We start from the raw sequence: 14,650 nt of genomic DNA, 5'->3' as shown, positions 1-14,650 counted from the left end.
CACAAAAAACATCATTAGGCCACAAACCATTGGCCTATTACAGTGGAACAAGAGACGCAGTGATGCAGGGTCACTTCGCATGCGAACAGGCCCTCGCAGCTGCGGCCTTCGCCATTGAAAAGAGTGCCATAATTGTGATGGGATATTCAGTAACACCATCTGCCGAGCATTCATTATTTGCAATTCTCGAGCGGTCAAAATCGACACTGACAACACAAAGAGCAACAGCATATGAAATAATAATTTCTAGCCCCAATGTACATGTAGTTAGGTGTAAAACGGTAAACCCAGCAACGTTCATAACAGAGCCATGCGCAATGGAGGACATGCAGGAACATGACTGTGCAACGTATGAGGGGGAGGGTGATGATATTCCCAAATCAAGTGAAAATGCCCTGAAGGAAGGAGAAATATACTTCATCAATGGCTCAGCATCAATAAATCCAGAAACAGGGGGAAAACATGTAGGGATAGCAGTAGTACAAATGGAAGAAGATTCCAAAAGCGCCTCCTGTCCCATTACTCCGCACATTAACTGCATTAATTGAAACATTACGCACAGCCAAAGGATGCACAGTGACAATATATTCAGATTCAACATATACAACTACCACTGTTCATTCAGGACTATCGCATTGGTTTAGGAGGGGGTTCAGACGAGCAGAGGCTCGCCAGTACAGCACGCTGAACTATTGAATGAATTGATAGATGCATTAGCGGAGCCATCGGTAGTGGCAGTGGTGAAATGCCAGGCCCATACCAACAACACAGATGCAATCTCATTGGGGAATGCGGCAGCCAACGCAGCAGCGAAGGAGGCCTCATATTTCAATAAAACACCAGAAACAGAATGCATTGTAAAAGCAGCTACTACAGAACCACTGGAAGAAGCTTATAGTAACATACCCATAGCACAGCTAATAGAGCTACAAAAGAGAGCACCACCGGAGGAGCACGAGTTGTGGAGCAAGCGGGGGTGCAAACAATCAGCCACAGACCTCATATGGAGACAGGAGACAACAGGAAAAGTGGTAATGCCGGTAGAATTACTAGAAGTAGCATTCCAACAGCTGCACTTCCCAGCCCATGTGGCGAAACAACACATCGCAGCAGACATTCAGGAACATTGGTTTGTCCCTAACCTACAGGAGCATTTGTCAAAGTTTGTCAGAGTGTACGACATGTCAAACATACAATTCAGGGATGACACTGAGGACATTGCGAGGTACTTTGCCACGACCAGTAGGGCCATTTAGAGAACTCCATATTGACTACACCGACATGGGAGAGAGATGTAACGGAGCAAGATATCTAATTGTGGTGATATGTCCCTTCTCAAGGTGGTCTCAATCATTGTTTCCCCTGGGTCGTGAGTTCCGTGGTAAACGTTCAAAAAATACATGGGCTTCCTCCGGAGTGGTGAAAAACAGTGCTTGCCCTTCATGTTCCACCCGCAGTTTAGCTGGGAACATCATGGCATAATGAATGCCCCTTTCTCGCATCCTCTTCTTCACGTCTATGTAGGTTCTGCGTGATGCTTGAACTTTGTCAGTCTTTGAAGATTTTTATCGTGTTGCCCTTGTACGTGAGAGACCCCTTGCCTTCTGGAGGGCCAGGTCTCTATCCCCATAATTCAGCATCAGTGCAATTATCGGTTGTGGTAGGGCTCCGGGTATTGGCTTCCTGCAGCTGGGTATTCCGTGTGCTGTTTCCACTGTAAAGATGGTTGAAAAACCTTCCTGGCCAAGTGCTTCCCTCAGGATCTCCTCCACCATGGGCTCCATGCTTCTCTGGTCCGCTGCTTCCGAAACACCTATTATTCGCAGGTTGTTCTTCCTGGATCTTGATTCTAAGTCATCTTGTTTCTCTGTCAGTTCTTTCAGCGCTCTCTTCACTTGTTGCAGGTCCCTGGACGACGATGCTGGCTTGTCTTCGACTGTCGAGTTCCTTCCCTCCGCTTCATCCAGTATTTCTCCATGGTTGTCCAGGCAGACTTGCATGTGATCCACCTACATGTTAACGTATCCATCTTCCCGTCGAGGGACTGGATACTATTCTGCAACTGATTAAACATCTCCTTTATGTCACGGAACACCATTGTAGTGTCCTGGGTGGTCTGCTGATTACATCCTTTGGAGGGGTCTATAGTCTTGTTGTGCTTGGGCTGAGAAGAGATATATAAGTCAAGGCTGGTTTGATGCGCCCCCCCCCCCTTGTTTGCCTTGGCCAACCTCCACTCATGTCCTTGTCCTGTACTCCCGTATCATGTGTGTTCTGTGTTGTTTTCTGCACAGGAATCCATGTGGGACTCCTGGCAGTGCAGCTCTTCCTCTTTTTGGTTGTGGTGAACAGAGTCCCTTGGGATACCGTTATGGCACCCATGGGTGGGGGTACAACCCTGTACCCCTAGTTTATGTTTTTGGTCACCTGTGTGTGGCCCACAGAGCAGGGTATGGGCTGGTGGCAGCTCCATGCTGAATTTGAAAGGTGCTCTGAGTATCCTCCATTTTGGGATACCGAGCCCCTGCCATGGGAATTAGTGGATTCCTGATAGAAGGCAAGATCGTCCTTGTGGTCTCTTTGTTTCTATTACCTGTTACCTTGTTTACCCAAAGTCCTGGGAAGCCCTGACTGTCCCTACGCCTGACTGGCTGATGGGTGAAAGAAGCATATATGGTATTGTGGGGAAGTCCATGCCAGAGTGGCTGGAGCCTTCCCAGTGACTTGATGTTGTGGGTACACCCTTGGGGTGGGGCCTGTGTGAATTGACTGTGTGACCAATATGCAGTTCATGTTATGGTTGTCTGGTATCTGTGTGCGTGACACACAGAATGAGACAGCCCTGCCTGAAACTGACATGAATGCAGTGTGGTGTGCTGAAAGGCTGGGTGCTTGCCCTAATCCACATTCCTTGTTATGGGTGTCTGGGTGGAAGTGAATGGCCTGAATGCACTGTGAGCCTGATTGGCTGCCTGCTTGCATGCATGCCCTTCTGATTGATTGGCTGTCTGAGCTTGGCTCAGCATTTTGAATGAGGGACAGATCTGTATATCTGGGAACCTCTCACTTACCAAGATAGCTCAGAAGCTGAAGTTGAAACTTGAAGCTGCTTAACCTTGAAGCCCAGATGGAAGAAAAAGGTTTGCTTCTGCTCACCATTGACGAAATCCGAAACCTGTCATGTCTGTCAAGGACTGATCCAAGAGAGGACCTGTCTAGGAGACCTCTCCCCGAGCTACGAGGGAACATTGTGCAGAAGCTGATCTTCATCAAGGCACCCTGGAAGTCAGTCCCAAGAGGCTGTCGACCAGAGACCGGGTGCACCCAGAAACATTGAAGTAAAGCACCACGACATCAAGGCCGCCGACGTCCATCACCGTCGACCGGGGTTTAAAAGATTTACGTGACTGTTGGAAACCCGTCGAGTTGTGTTTCCCAGAAGCGGGGACAACTTGACGCTGTGCTGCTCGATGACCGGAGCTGCAACGCTCCACCATTGCCTAAGAACATTTAAACCAAAGGCTCCCTACCACCTGAAGTCCACAAAGACGCTGGCGAGTGAAGATCCAGCCGTGGTTGAGTCCCGACCGAACGCCGACACCTGACACCTGCTGCTGGACCTATGCTTGTCACCGAGTCCTCTTTGCAGCACCAAACTCTACGCCAGACTTCCACGACCGATCGCCGACGAGCACCGCAAAATTCAAAGCTGCTGTCCCGACAACTATGTTCACATTTTGTTCACGGCATCTCGACGACAGTGACTCCTGCTTTAAAGGGAGTCCACTCACGAGGAATCTGTCGATGAGCTGGCAAAGAAACTCTGCTAACTAAGGTACATTGGGGTAGTGGAACATTTTTGACCAGGAAACACGACTATTTAAACATTAATGGACTAGGCTTGTTAATACACTTTATTTCAGGTTGCCCAGGTGGGGGGAACCTCACTCAGAACTGCCTCTAGGTAGAGGGGGCCAGCATTTCTGCCATTGTTTAACCCAACTTGTCTTCCTTCCTATATCCTATGCTGATACACATTACTGTTTCATTTGTATGCTATTAGAAACTGTCAGCAGTTGGTGCATTTTAAAGGAGTCAATAGTTCAAAGTATATATTGCATATATTTGCCATATTAGAATTGCCAGAGTACAAAGTGTGTTATCAATTGATGTATATATCTTGAACCTTATTTATATAAAGAACTGTGTTAGTACATAACAGTGTGTGGACATTACTTTGTGGGGGGCTTGGGGACTACACTGTACTTAAGAACCAGCCTGCATCACCTCCCGAGAGCTTAAGCCTCGGTTGCTCTTCCATTGCTACCACAATAGAGAACCTTGGCTGGGGTGCTCTGTGCTTCTACTCTGCCATATAGAGGGCAGGAGTACAGACAACCCCCACCAGTCTTTACAGGGATTTTGCTTTCCTCTTGGAGGTCCTGGCCTTCCTTCACTGGCAGAAGATGTAAGGCACACTGTACCTTCAGCCAGGGTCCAATGAGGAGTTCTTATTTCTGCTTCTGATGAAGCATTCAGATGATCTGCCCAAAGAGGGGCTCAGCCCTCTTTTAAAGCCAAATGAACCACATGGATTTGTGTAGGCTAATCCTACCTTAATGAACCAATCCTGGGTCCCCAATAACAATTTTCCTATATACGTGAGGCCATAAACAGAGTGCTTTGCAACAGAAAAGGTAAAGGGGTGAAAACATGTAATACTAAGTCCCACCCAACTTCCTGTCTGTTGTTGATCAAAAGTTCCCTCTGGTTAATGGAGCTCCCTGTGGTTCCTGATTAAAGCGGCAGGTCTCCCTTTAAACTGCGGCGGGACCAGAATTTTGGCTACGTCAAACCACATACTCGTACCGTCTGACTGGGGTCCCCCTGTGGGGATGACTATGGTAAACGTGCAGTCCCAGACATGACATTTAACTGTCAACCAATACTGAGGGCGGGAGCTGGCATCAGGTTGACACAGTTGCATTTGAAAGTTTGTTGGGTTTCCTGTCCCCTTTGTTAGCCTCGGCAACAAGGCTCCATCTAGGCCGGTTTGAATTACTCTGTGATTAGTATGCAAATTGATGCCACCAGCTACAGGGCTCAACAAAAGGACGGAGACGATCCATGGGGGGAGGGTTGTGTACGCCATCCGTAAGATCCCAACTTAATATGACAGCGGGGACTGCGTCTGTAGGTCATGTCCACCCAGAGTACACAGGTCTATGCATATGTCGTGCAGTGAGCATAGGAAAATGTGTGTGGATTAGCCCCACATATATTCCAGAGGTTGATCTACCATCATTCAATTTCATTTTTTTTTTTAAATTAAAAAAGCCGAGCGCATACGCACCGTGCGGATGGTGAAATTCCTCACAATCTTGGCATCAAGTCTTTGTCGGACTCTGTTTTTTCAAGGCACATGTTAATTCCCACAAAACCTAAAAGCATAGCAAAGATGTTTTCATGTTACAGGTTAGGGTTGTGAGGAAGATCTGTATCCTTGCCTGACGGGGCCTACATGGTGAGGATGCAGAAGACAAAAAATGTCCCTGAACAATGGCCCAATCCCCAGAGTGTCACATGGACAAGAGTGAATAACAAAGGTTTACAGTTCTGTAAGACAATCCAGTTTACAAGGTTGAAAACAGAAGTCTAACCTAACAGTGGTTGAGTGTGTTGAAAATTAGGCAGTCCTTACGTAAGTCCAATAGTCTGGTTGCATCCGTAGTTAGAGACAAAGACTGAGCCGAGGTGATAATGTTCCAGTGATCTGGGAACATGCTCAGAAGAGACAATGATAGAATGCAGAAGAGCAGCTAGACCTTATGGTGGTGTGTGGCGCCAGTCTTTTGTGGAGGTCTTGTAACAGGATAGCAAAGGAACATAAGGAAACCGGGCATAGCTTCATAAAGAACTGAATACTCTTTGAAAAGAAAGGAACATCAGCTAACCCTGGAAGAAAAATTGGGAAAAAAGCTAGCAGGTGCAAGCGCTCTATTGGTGCAGAAGAACATGAGTAAGATGCCAGGAGTAATCATTCAGCATTATTAGACGCCATGTAATATGCCAGTCCTGTTGAACATACTGGTTATACTGACATCTTACATGACTGAATCACGAGTAATGGAATGATGAATTATGAATAATTTTGCAAATGATGATTTTTTTTTATTTCCCTGTGTGCAAATGATTGCATGGAGAGCCTCGCAGGCATGAATTGCCCTATTTTTTAGAGGTTGTGGCTTTTAAGGACGATGTACGTTATATGATATAATGCAAATCTCTTCCCATAAAATGATCCCTGCGTTTTTTCTGTCTTTTGTAAGGAAATACATTTAGATTTGACAAGCTCATTAATAATGCAGTTTGTGGTTATATATGTATTTATTTATTCACATTTGATAAGCGTGCAACAGCGCAGAGGAATTGTGGCGTTAGTTACAGACATTTTTCTTAGTTACAGGTAAATTTGACATTTGCATTTTTCATTACAGCCAATGAAGGGAGCAATGCATGCAGTAGGTTAGGTGAAGAGGGAGGCTTTGAGTTTTTTTCGGAAGGCATTCTCGTAGTTTCTTAGCCAGCTCTCTCGCTCGGAGGCGCTTCACGTGTTCCGCCGTGGTGCCACTTGCACATTGTTTACATGGCAATTAAAACCTCGCTTTCCGAAGAAAGTTTGTGGAAATATGGCGCATGCTTCACACATACACATTAATTTGTCGCTACAGTTATCTAGCTCGAAAGCCTGCTTCTTAACTTGCTACGAACAGCAATTTTCAAAGCACCTTCTTGCCTTTTTGTTTTCTCTTATGGTAGTGAATAAGATGCTGGGCTCAGCTGATGAGCATGGTTGTTTCATTTCTTCAAAAGTGAAATACTCTGTGCCGGAAAAGGATAATCGGGGGTAGTCGGAGGTCAAAGCGATGCAGCCTCTTCTAAAGGCAACACAGCAGATAGAGGACACAAGCTAGTAGCACTCTTCATGTACATGATCTATGTGTTTCTATTGGCATTCATTCGAGTACAGGTCATTTGGTAATGATGAAAATTCAAGTTTCAAGAGAGTATAGGTACATCTTCTGTACTTGCATCTGTCTAGGACTGTGTTACAATGGAGATGTAGACACATGTTGCATATGATGCTATATTTGTGCTTCCGATAAAAGCTATCACACAGGAGTAACAACCCCCCCCCCAAATATAATCATTTATAGGGATTTGCACAACAAACATTCGACTATGGCCCTTTCAGTAGGCCTACTCAATGGAGTATGTGGGACAAGGATGAAGTCTGTCAGTCTGGAGAGCAAATTGTAATTTTGATTGTCATTGTTTATTTGTAGAGCTGTTATACACAGGTGAAGTGCTTCAAAGCGGGAAGGGAACAAGGGAATACAGTTGTCATTCTTAGGCCTTAAAAATTCAAAACGATCCAACAACATTAACTAGCATACTAGGACAGAGGAATATCTACTAGTGAAGTGCTTGACAAATGGTGCCGGGAGAAAGAGGGGGGGAAGGGAAGAGGGAAAGGAACATACAGATCAATAAACAACAGTCCTGGTCTGGTGAACATTTCAGTTTGCTTGGTGGTTGGTATCCAGTGCACCTATGCATGAGTATTTCAATCATGGGCAAGATAGGGTGGGAAGAAAGAGGGAGGACTGGACAGACAGACTTGCTACGCCTAAAACATTGAAGGTTGTGTAAGTGCACAGAACAAAACAGGAAGTGCAAGGGAGTGGGAGGGGACAAGTGCACCCAGTCCAGCAGGGGCCAGGGTTAAGTGCATAGTGGTTGCCCCTATCATGGAGCCTATTGCAGTAGTGCCAGGCAGAGTGCAGAGGTCCGGAGGAGAGTGAAGAACTGTCGGGGAGCATGGGACCTGTGAGGCTCTGGAGGTGCAACAGGCAACCAGTCAGCTAACTGAGCAGGTTCGGGAAGAGAAGGAGGGAGGGAAGCAAGCAAAGAGAAGGAGGTTAGCAGGGGAGAGGGAGAGAGAAAGGAAGAGGAAGGTCTTGAGTTTCCAGAACTTGAGGAGGTCCGGGTCAAGATAGAGAGGTAGGAAGGCTGTTCCAGAGGGAGGCACCTGGAGAAATGGCTCACCCGCAGAGTTGGAGGAGACCGAGCGAAGGGCTCTAGAAGGAGAGTATTTGGGAAGAGAGCGTTGTAGATAGTGAAGACCCCGGTCCCAGAAAGCCGTGTGGACTATACAGAGGGCCTTGAACTTGATTCTTGCAGCCACAGGGAGCGGAGAGATGTCGGTGTCGGAGAGATGCAGTCGTCTCAGGAGGATAGCTCAGGGGCAACACGCTAGTCTTGGAAGCAAGACGATGCTGAGCAACACAGGTTCGATCCCCGGGTCCGCGCTTAGAAACCTTTGGGTATTAAGCATGTGACAAATAACCCATTACAATTTACAATTACGGTTGTAGAGCCAGTATTGCCTCTGGAGCAGGCAGCAAGACAGTTTGTCAGAAGGTGTGGCTAAGGTTTGCTGCTTCCTTTCCGTAGTTCTGAACTTGCGTTTCAGGATTACAAGTTAGGAGTCGTACCAGGTGTTCTGCTTAGTGGCAGGACTAGCAGATCCTCATGATTGGGGCAAGGATATACAGAGTGTTAGTAATGGCCAGGTGGAGGTTGCTGAGAGCAGAGTCAGTGGTAGAGTCATGGTTGGTGGGGACCAGAGGATGAAGGTGTATGCAAAGGCAGCAGTTTACAGTTGTTTCATCAGACTGATGTTCGTGAACAAGGTTGGCAGTGGCTGGTGGAGGTGCAGTCAGGGATCCGGGGAGACCCAGGTGAGAAGAGTGGAGCGAGTGGACGGACCAAGAGAGTGGTGTGACCAGAGGGGCGGCGGCAGAGAGAGGTCAGAGTGTATGATGGCGTCCAGAGTGTGTTCAGCCGAGTGGGATGAACCAGAGGGGAGAATGGAGAGGGATAGAGAAGTGCAGAGGGGTCAAGGAAGAGAGTGAATGATGTGCCAGGGGACTCCAATTGGATGTTGAAGTCACCCAGTAGGAGGAGATTGGTTGTGGTTGAGAGGAGAGAAGAACAGAAATCGGCCCATTCAGAGAGGAACAGGGTGGTAGTGTCCGGGTGCCTGTAAACAGTGGCAATGGTCAGTGAGTAGGAGGGAGAGAAGATCAACTTGCAGACCTGGCTCTCAAAGAAAGAGTTGTGCTGGGTGGTATAAGGGGGGAAGGGACCCTCTCCAGGAAGATTAAGGCAACCCACTCTGCCAGCACGGTGGGTTCGCGGCTTGGAAACTATCTTGAAGCCATCAGGAAGAAGGGAGTCAAAGGCAGTGACTGAGCTGGCATTGAACCAAGCCTTGGTAAGAGCAAGAATGTCGAGGTCAGTGTCTTTAAGAAGGAGGCAGATGTCGGCTGAGTGTTTTTAGACTGAACAGGCATTAAGAGTAGCCAGGTGAAGGAGGTCTTTGCCTTCAAAGGTTTGCCAAGGAGGATTACAGGTGCGTGGTACTTGGAGGGTGAGGGACATAGATACCAGATAGGGGAGAGGCAGGTGAAGAAAGGAAGGTGATGAGGGGTGGCAGGTGCCGGTCAAAGAGAAGGAGGTTGGGTTGAGGACCCCGAACCAAGATAGTTCTGATGTGTTAGAAATGAATGATACAGCGTGATGATAAGAAATCCGCCATGAGGACTTCTCACTTGGTGCCACCATTAATGGAAGAGGATGTGAAAGAGTAGACAGTACAGATAAGATGAGGAGTGCATAGATCTGGGGAGGGGACAGAGAAGAAGATACCAGTGAAGACCTGCCTGGAAGTTGCGCTGACATAGTTGTCTGCGATGGGTAGGCCATGGTTTGCACTGAGGATGTCTTTTTTGTACTTTTTCCTTGCAGACTTCGTGAGAAAGGGAGGATAGGTGATAGTGTAGGAGTTAGAGAAGATAGGAGAGATGGTGGCAGAGGACAGATCAATGAAAGAGGGGTGGCTGCAGTGCGCAGTCCTGGCTCAAACTCACTAGGTGGCCTAGTAATTACCAGGAGGGACACACAAAAACAAAGCAAAATGAGGGGTGCAAGATTCGATTTTCAAAAGGAACACAGAATGCACAACAAAAGAGGTGCAAAGACGTAAAAGCACACGCAGCTAAATTCGATTCTCAAAAGGAACAAAGAATGCAGTGCAAAAGATGTGCAAAGATGTAAAAGCACACACAGCTAAATTCGATTTTCAAAAGGAACACAGAATGCAGTGAGAGAAAAGTAGAATATGTGATGCAGAAAAGGCAGAGTGAAATAGGCACAGTTATGTTACTAGGTGATTAGTGGAGAAGGCAATGGAGAAGTTCAGCCATCACTCACTTAGTAGAACAGAGAGAGAGCGAAGAGATTTTGGGGCACATGTTAGTGGGAGAGCAGGTTATTACAGGGGCAGCCTCATGGTTTGTAGAGGGGGCAGGAGGTAGGGGGCCCCCAGGCCCTCCTCGGCCCACACAAGCACAGACAGGGCCTTAGCTGTGGGCCTTTGCTGGAGGGGCCGGCTTACACCTGCTGGCGTCTCTCATTGACTGAAAAGTGAAGAGGAAGCCAATCGTTGAGGGTCAGGTAGCAAGCACAAAATCAATGGCTCCAAGCCCTAGTGAGGGGTGGCCATCTTTGATGGTGTCAAGGAATGCAATGCATGACTATGATGGAAGTCAACAAAAAACCCCAGTAAGTTTCAAGCCCTTCTGAATGCCCCCAAACGAGGAGTGCTGTGTTCTTGTGAGGCAATTACAAGCAAGATGCACGCTCAGCGACTAAATTACAGAAAATGCTTTTTTGGGTTCCCCAGACACCTAGCAAGCCCCACAGGTCCTATCTCCTAAGAGTTCAGTAGCAGAACGATACTCCAGCCGCTCCCATTGAACCAGGTAATGGTCTCTGCATTGTGACTGCTCCTACAGCCTTCTTCGATGAATGTGAGAAACAATGGTACTTGCTGGGCGTATGAGGACATCTGGCTGATGGGGCGTATTCTTGAAGATAGGATGTCAAAGCATATGCAATGCTTACTTATCAACCAAAACTATTGGCTTTGTCAATGCTAGTTTAGGTATGGTACAAACAACCTACTGTGTTTCACTTTGAAAACTATTTGGACTCAAAATCAGAAAAAATCTCTTCTTCTAAAATCCTGTACCGATCCCTGGAGGATTATGGTGTTCTAATATGCCTTTTTTCCCCATGCATTATACATTTATTATATATAGTAAGTAGCATAAACACCTCTTATGCTCTTTTTTCTTTATGACTTTATATACATCTACATTAAAAATGACACATGCTGCAGCATAGCACTAATTTATTAGTTAAACATTGGATAAAAACAATACACTTGATTACAAAATAGACAATAATACCAGCAAAGGTGCTTCTTTATTGACACTCCCAGTTGGAACACACACACAGACATTTGGAATATAAAACCAAGCCAGGCTATTTAGAGAAGACCATTCGGGGTGAGTGAAACTTTCTATGTTTCATTATTTTCTTTATACGCGATTTTATACACAAAAAATATGTGATCTCATCTACTAGTTGTGTTAAACTGTGAAAAATACTCGTCTGTCGGAGCATTCGAGAAGACTTCTTTATCAAGGTATGCCTTCCTGGTGAGAAAATGGGACAGAATATTCGGTTAATAAACGTTTACTGCAATCAAAAAACGTTATGGCAGTGCATCAATAAAGAGCATGACTGTTAAATACAAAAAGATAAAAACTCTAAGGTGATAGTTTAGGCGGAAGGTTACAGAGATGGAAGTATTTCGAGGGCCCATTTGATCAGTTCCTATTGAATTCCAAGATATCAACATAATATACCACAGACTCACCTCAGATTGACCAACTGCAAATCGCTGCACATCATATCCCAATTGCTATTGACTATCAATTGTGCCCTTTAATATAGTAAGCCAGTGCAACAATAACATATGTTACAATATTGGCAATAATTAATTGGCATTCGTGATTTACTGTCTTTCTCTAGAAGGTATATGTCATTGGGGTGTGCAATTGTCGATGGATTTGGTAATTAATTACAAGGAGATTTCTGGAGGACTTTTGCATATTCTGGTGTGAATCTGGCCTGCGCCGTGAGCGAGATATTGGTTTATATATGTGATTATGATAATGGGTATCCACGTATGCAAGATGATTATTGGAAGTATGTTAATTTATACTAATGCAATTGTTTTTTATCTTGTGGGGGGCCTCCGCCTAGCTCTAGGGCTCTTAATATCCAGTGGATTCACCAAGGGGATCAAGTGTCTCCCCAAACTAGCAAATGTTAGACGCAGGGAAGGTATGAGGAGGATACACTGATAACCCTCACTCAACCCCTGTCAGCAGGCAGGGGACCGTCACATGTGGCACAGAAACAGGACTAACCCTCTAAGGACCATACCTCGTATCACGCAATGGCCAAGATCCTGTATTGCGAGAAAACAACGGTCCTGCCCCTTTAAGGATCATTCATCCTGTTGTGCAATGCCCAAGGTCTTGCAACAGTGCTGGGCCTTTATGGGCCTGTCCTCTTTTTGTACAATGCCCAAAAAATCATACTACTGGTACAACCGTGCCCCTCCACTCCGATTCACCACTAACATATGGCGATATATTACACACATATATATCTCCCCTGCCCCCTCCCTCTCCTACTTTGCATTCCCCTTTTCCTCATGTCCATTCCCTTGCTCTACCCCCTCCCCCACTCTTCCCACCCCATGCCAACCTTCCTTCTTCGTCCTAACCTTATCTACCCCCCTATTGTCCAACCCTCCAGCCTCATCAACATTGCTCTCTGGAATGCCGATCCCCTCTGCAATTAGACTGCAGCTATTTTGGACATGTTCTTTCGTCTTAACCTTCATTTCCTATGTCTAACCGAAACCTGGATCCCCCTCCACAACTCTACTGTCCCTACTTCTTTCACCACATCCTCATCCTCCTCATCCTCCTCCTCCTCCTCCTCCTCCTCCTCCTCCTCCTCCTCCTCCTCCTACTCCTCCTACTCCTCCTACTCCTCCTACGTCTCTCGTTCTTCTGGTAGTGGCAGTGGCATTGGCCTCTTCTTCCCCCTCCCCACTGCCTCTTCCTACCTTCCCTTCCTTCGAATACCTATACAAATCCTTTACTTCCCCCTCACCCCATCTCCTTTCTAATCATCTACCGACCTCCTGGCCCCCTTTCCTCCTTCTACGATGACCTTGACCACCTCCTCTCTCTTATCTCTCCCTCCCCTCTCCTCCCAGTGTACTTGGTGACTTCAATCTTCACCTCCCTACTTCCCCTCAATCTTCCCCTCTTCTCTCCATCCTTTATTCCTACCTCCGCTCTCCTCTCCCTTCTTCTCCTACCCACTCTTCTGGCTCCACTCTTGATCTTATCTTTAACTCAACCTACCCCTCCTCCACCGTCTCTACACTACCCAACTATCTCTCTGACCATGCTTTACTCTCCTTGTCCCTTACTCCACTTCTCCCTTCTTCTGCTCCTGTACCCTCCCCTACATCTTTCTCTCTATGTGACCTTCGCAACTTTAGTCCTTCTCTCTTTTTCAACACTTGCTCTTCCTCTCTTACCCCCCTCCCCGATTTCTCTTCTCGCTCGGCCAATGATGCTCTATCCACTCTTTCCTCCTGTATCTCCTCCACCCTTGATCAACTTTTTTCCCCTCTCTTCCTTCCGTACTACTTGCAAACCCTCTCAACCATGGCTTTCACCTCAACTTCTCTTCATGCGTCGTCTCCTCTGTCCCCTCGAGCGACCCTGGCTCAAATGTCCCTCTCTATCCAATCAAACCTCCTACTTCTCTTACCACTCTCTTTATGACTCCTGCCTCAGCTCTGCTAAACGTTCCTGCTATTCTAACCTTCTCCACTTCCAAGCCTCTCACCCTCGCCGTATCTTTCAAACCCTCTCTCGTCTTCTCTCCCCGCCCACCCCTGACCCCTCAGCCATATCCCCCTCTCTCCTTCTGACTTTGCTGACATCTCCTTCTTCTCGCCTGTCTCCTCTTCTGATGTGTCCCTCCTCCTGTCCAAAGCCCATCCTACGTCGGCCCCCAACAACCCTCTCCCCACCCTCCTTATCCCGAAGATCTACCCTCTTCTCATTCCTTACTTAACCTCCTTCTTCAGCATATGTCTCTCCTCAGCAACTTTCCCCTCTGCATTCAAGCATAAATGAATAAACCTTCTGCTGATACCCTTCTTACCTCAAACATCCGTCCAATCTCTCTACTCCCATTCCTCTCTAAATTACTTGAACACCTAGCCTACTCTCAGCTCTCAGCCTTTGTCACTAACCTTTCCCTCCTACCCCCCTCTCAATCTGGCTTCCGACCTAAACACTCCCCTGAAACTACTCTCACTTATGTTCTCAACTACCTCCTCTTTGCTTGGTACTGTAAACAATCCTCTGTCCTACTCCTCCTCGACCTCTCTGCTGCCTTCGACACTGTGGATCACCTCTTCTCAACACTTTTTCTTCCTTTGGTTTCAAAGCCTTTGTACTCAACTGGCTCTCCTCTTACCTCTCCTCCCGCTTTTTTGCTGTCTCCTGGGGCGGTCGTACCTCATCCACCCTCCCCTTGGATTACGGCGTACCCCAAGCTTCGGTTCTTGGCCCTT

General features: G+C 46.8%; 1 protein-coding gene across 1 annotated transcript in view; it reads right to left on the bottom strand.

Moving 5' to 3' along the window:
- Positions 1-11,303: 11,303 nt before the first annotated feature.
- Positions 11,304-14,650, bottom strand: part of RIBC2 (RIB43A domain with coiled-coils 2) — a 387,543-nt gene continuing 384,196 nt past the window's right edge. Inside the window, exon 7 of the mRNA XM_069628178.1 lies at positions 11,304-11,627. Coding sequence (XP_069484279.1) covers positions 11,546-11,627 — 82 coding nt within the window. The 3' untranslated portion in view covers positions 11,304-11,545. The remainder of the gene's footprint in view (positions 11,628-14,650) is intronic.

This window comes from Ambystoma mexicanum, chromosome 12, assembly GCF_040938575.1.
Source record: "Ambystoma mexicanum isolate Mex_15411 chromosome 12, UKY_AmexF1_1, whole genome shotgun sequence".
NCBI classification, from domain to species: domain Eukaryota; kingdom Metazoa; phylum Chordata; class Amphibia; order Caudata; family Ambystomatidae; genus Ambystoma; species Ambystoma mexicanum.
This window is presented reverse-complemented; position numbering and strand designations above follow the sequence as displayed.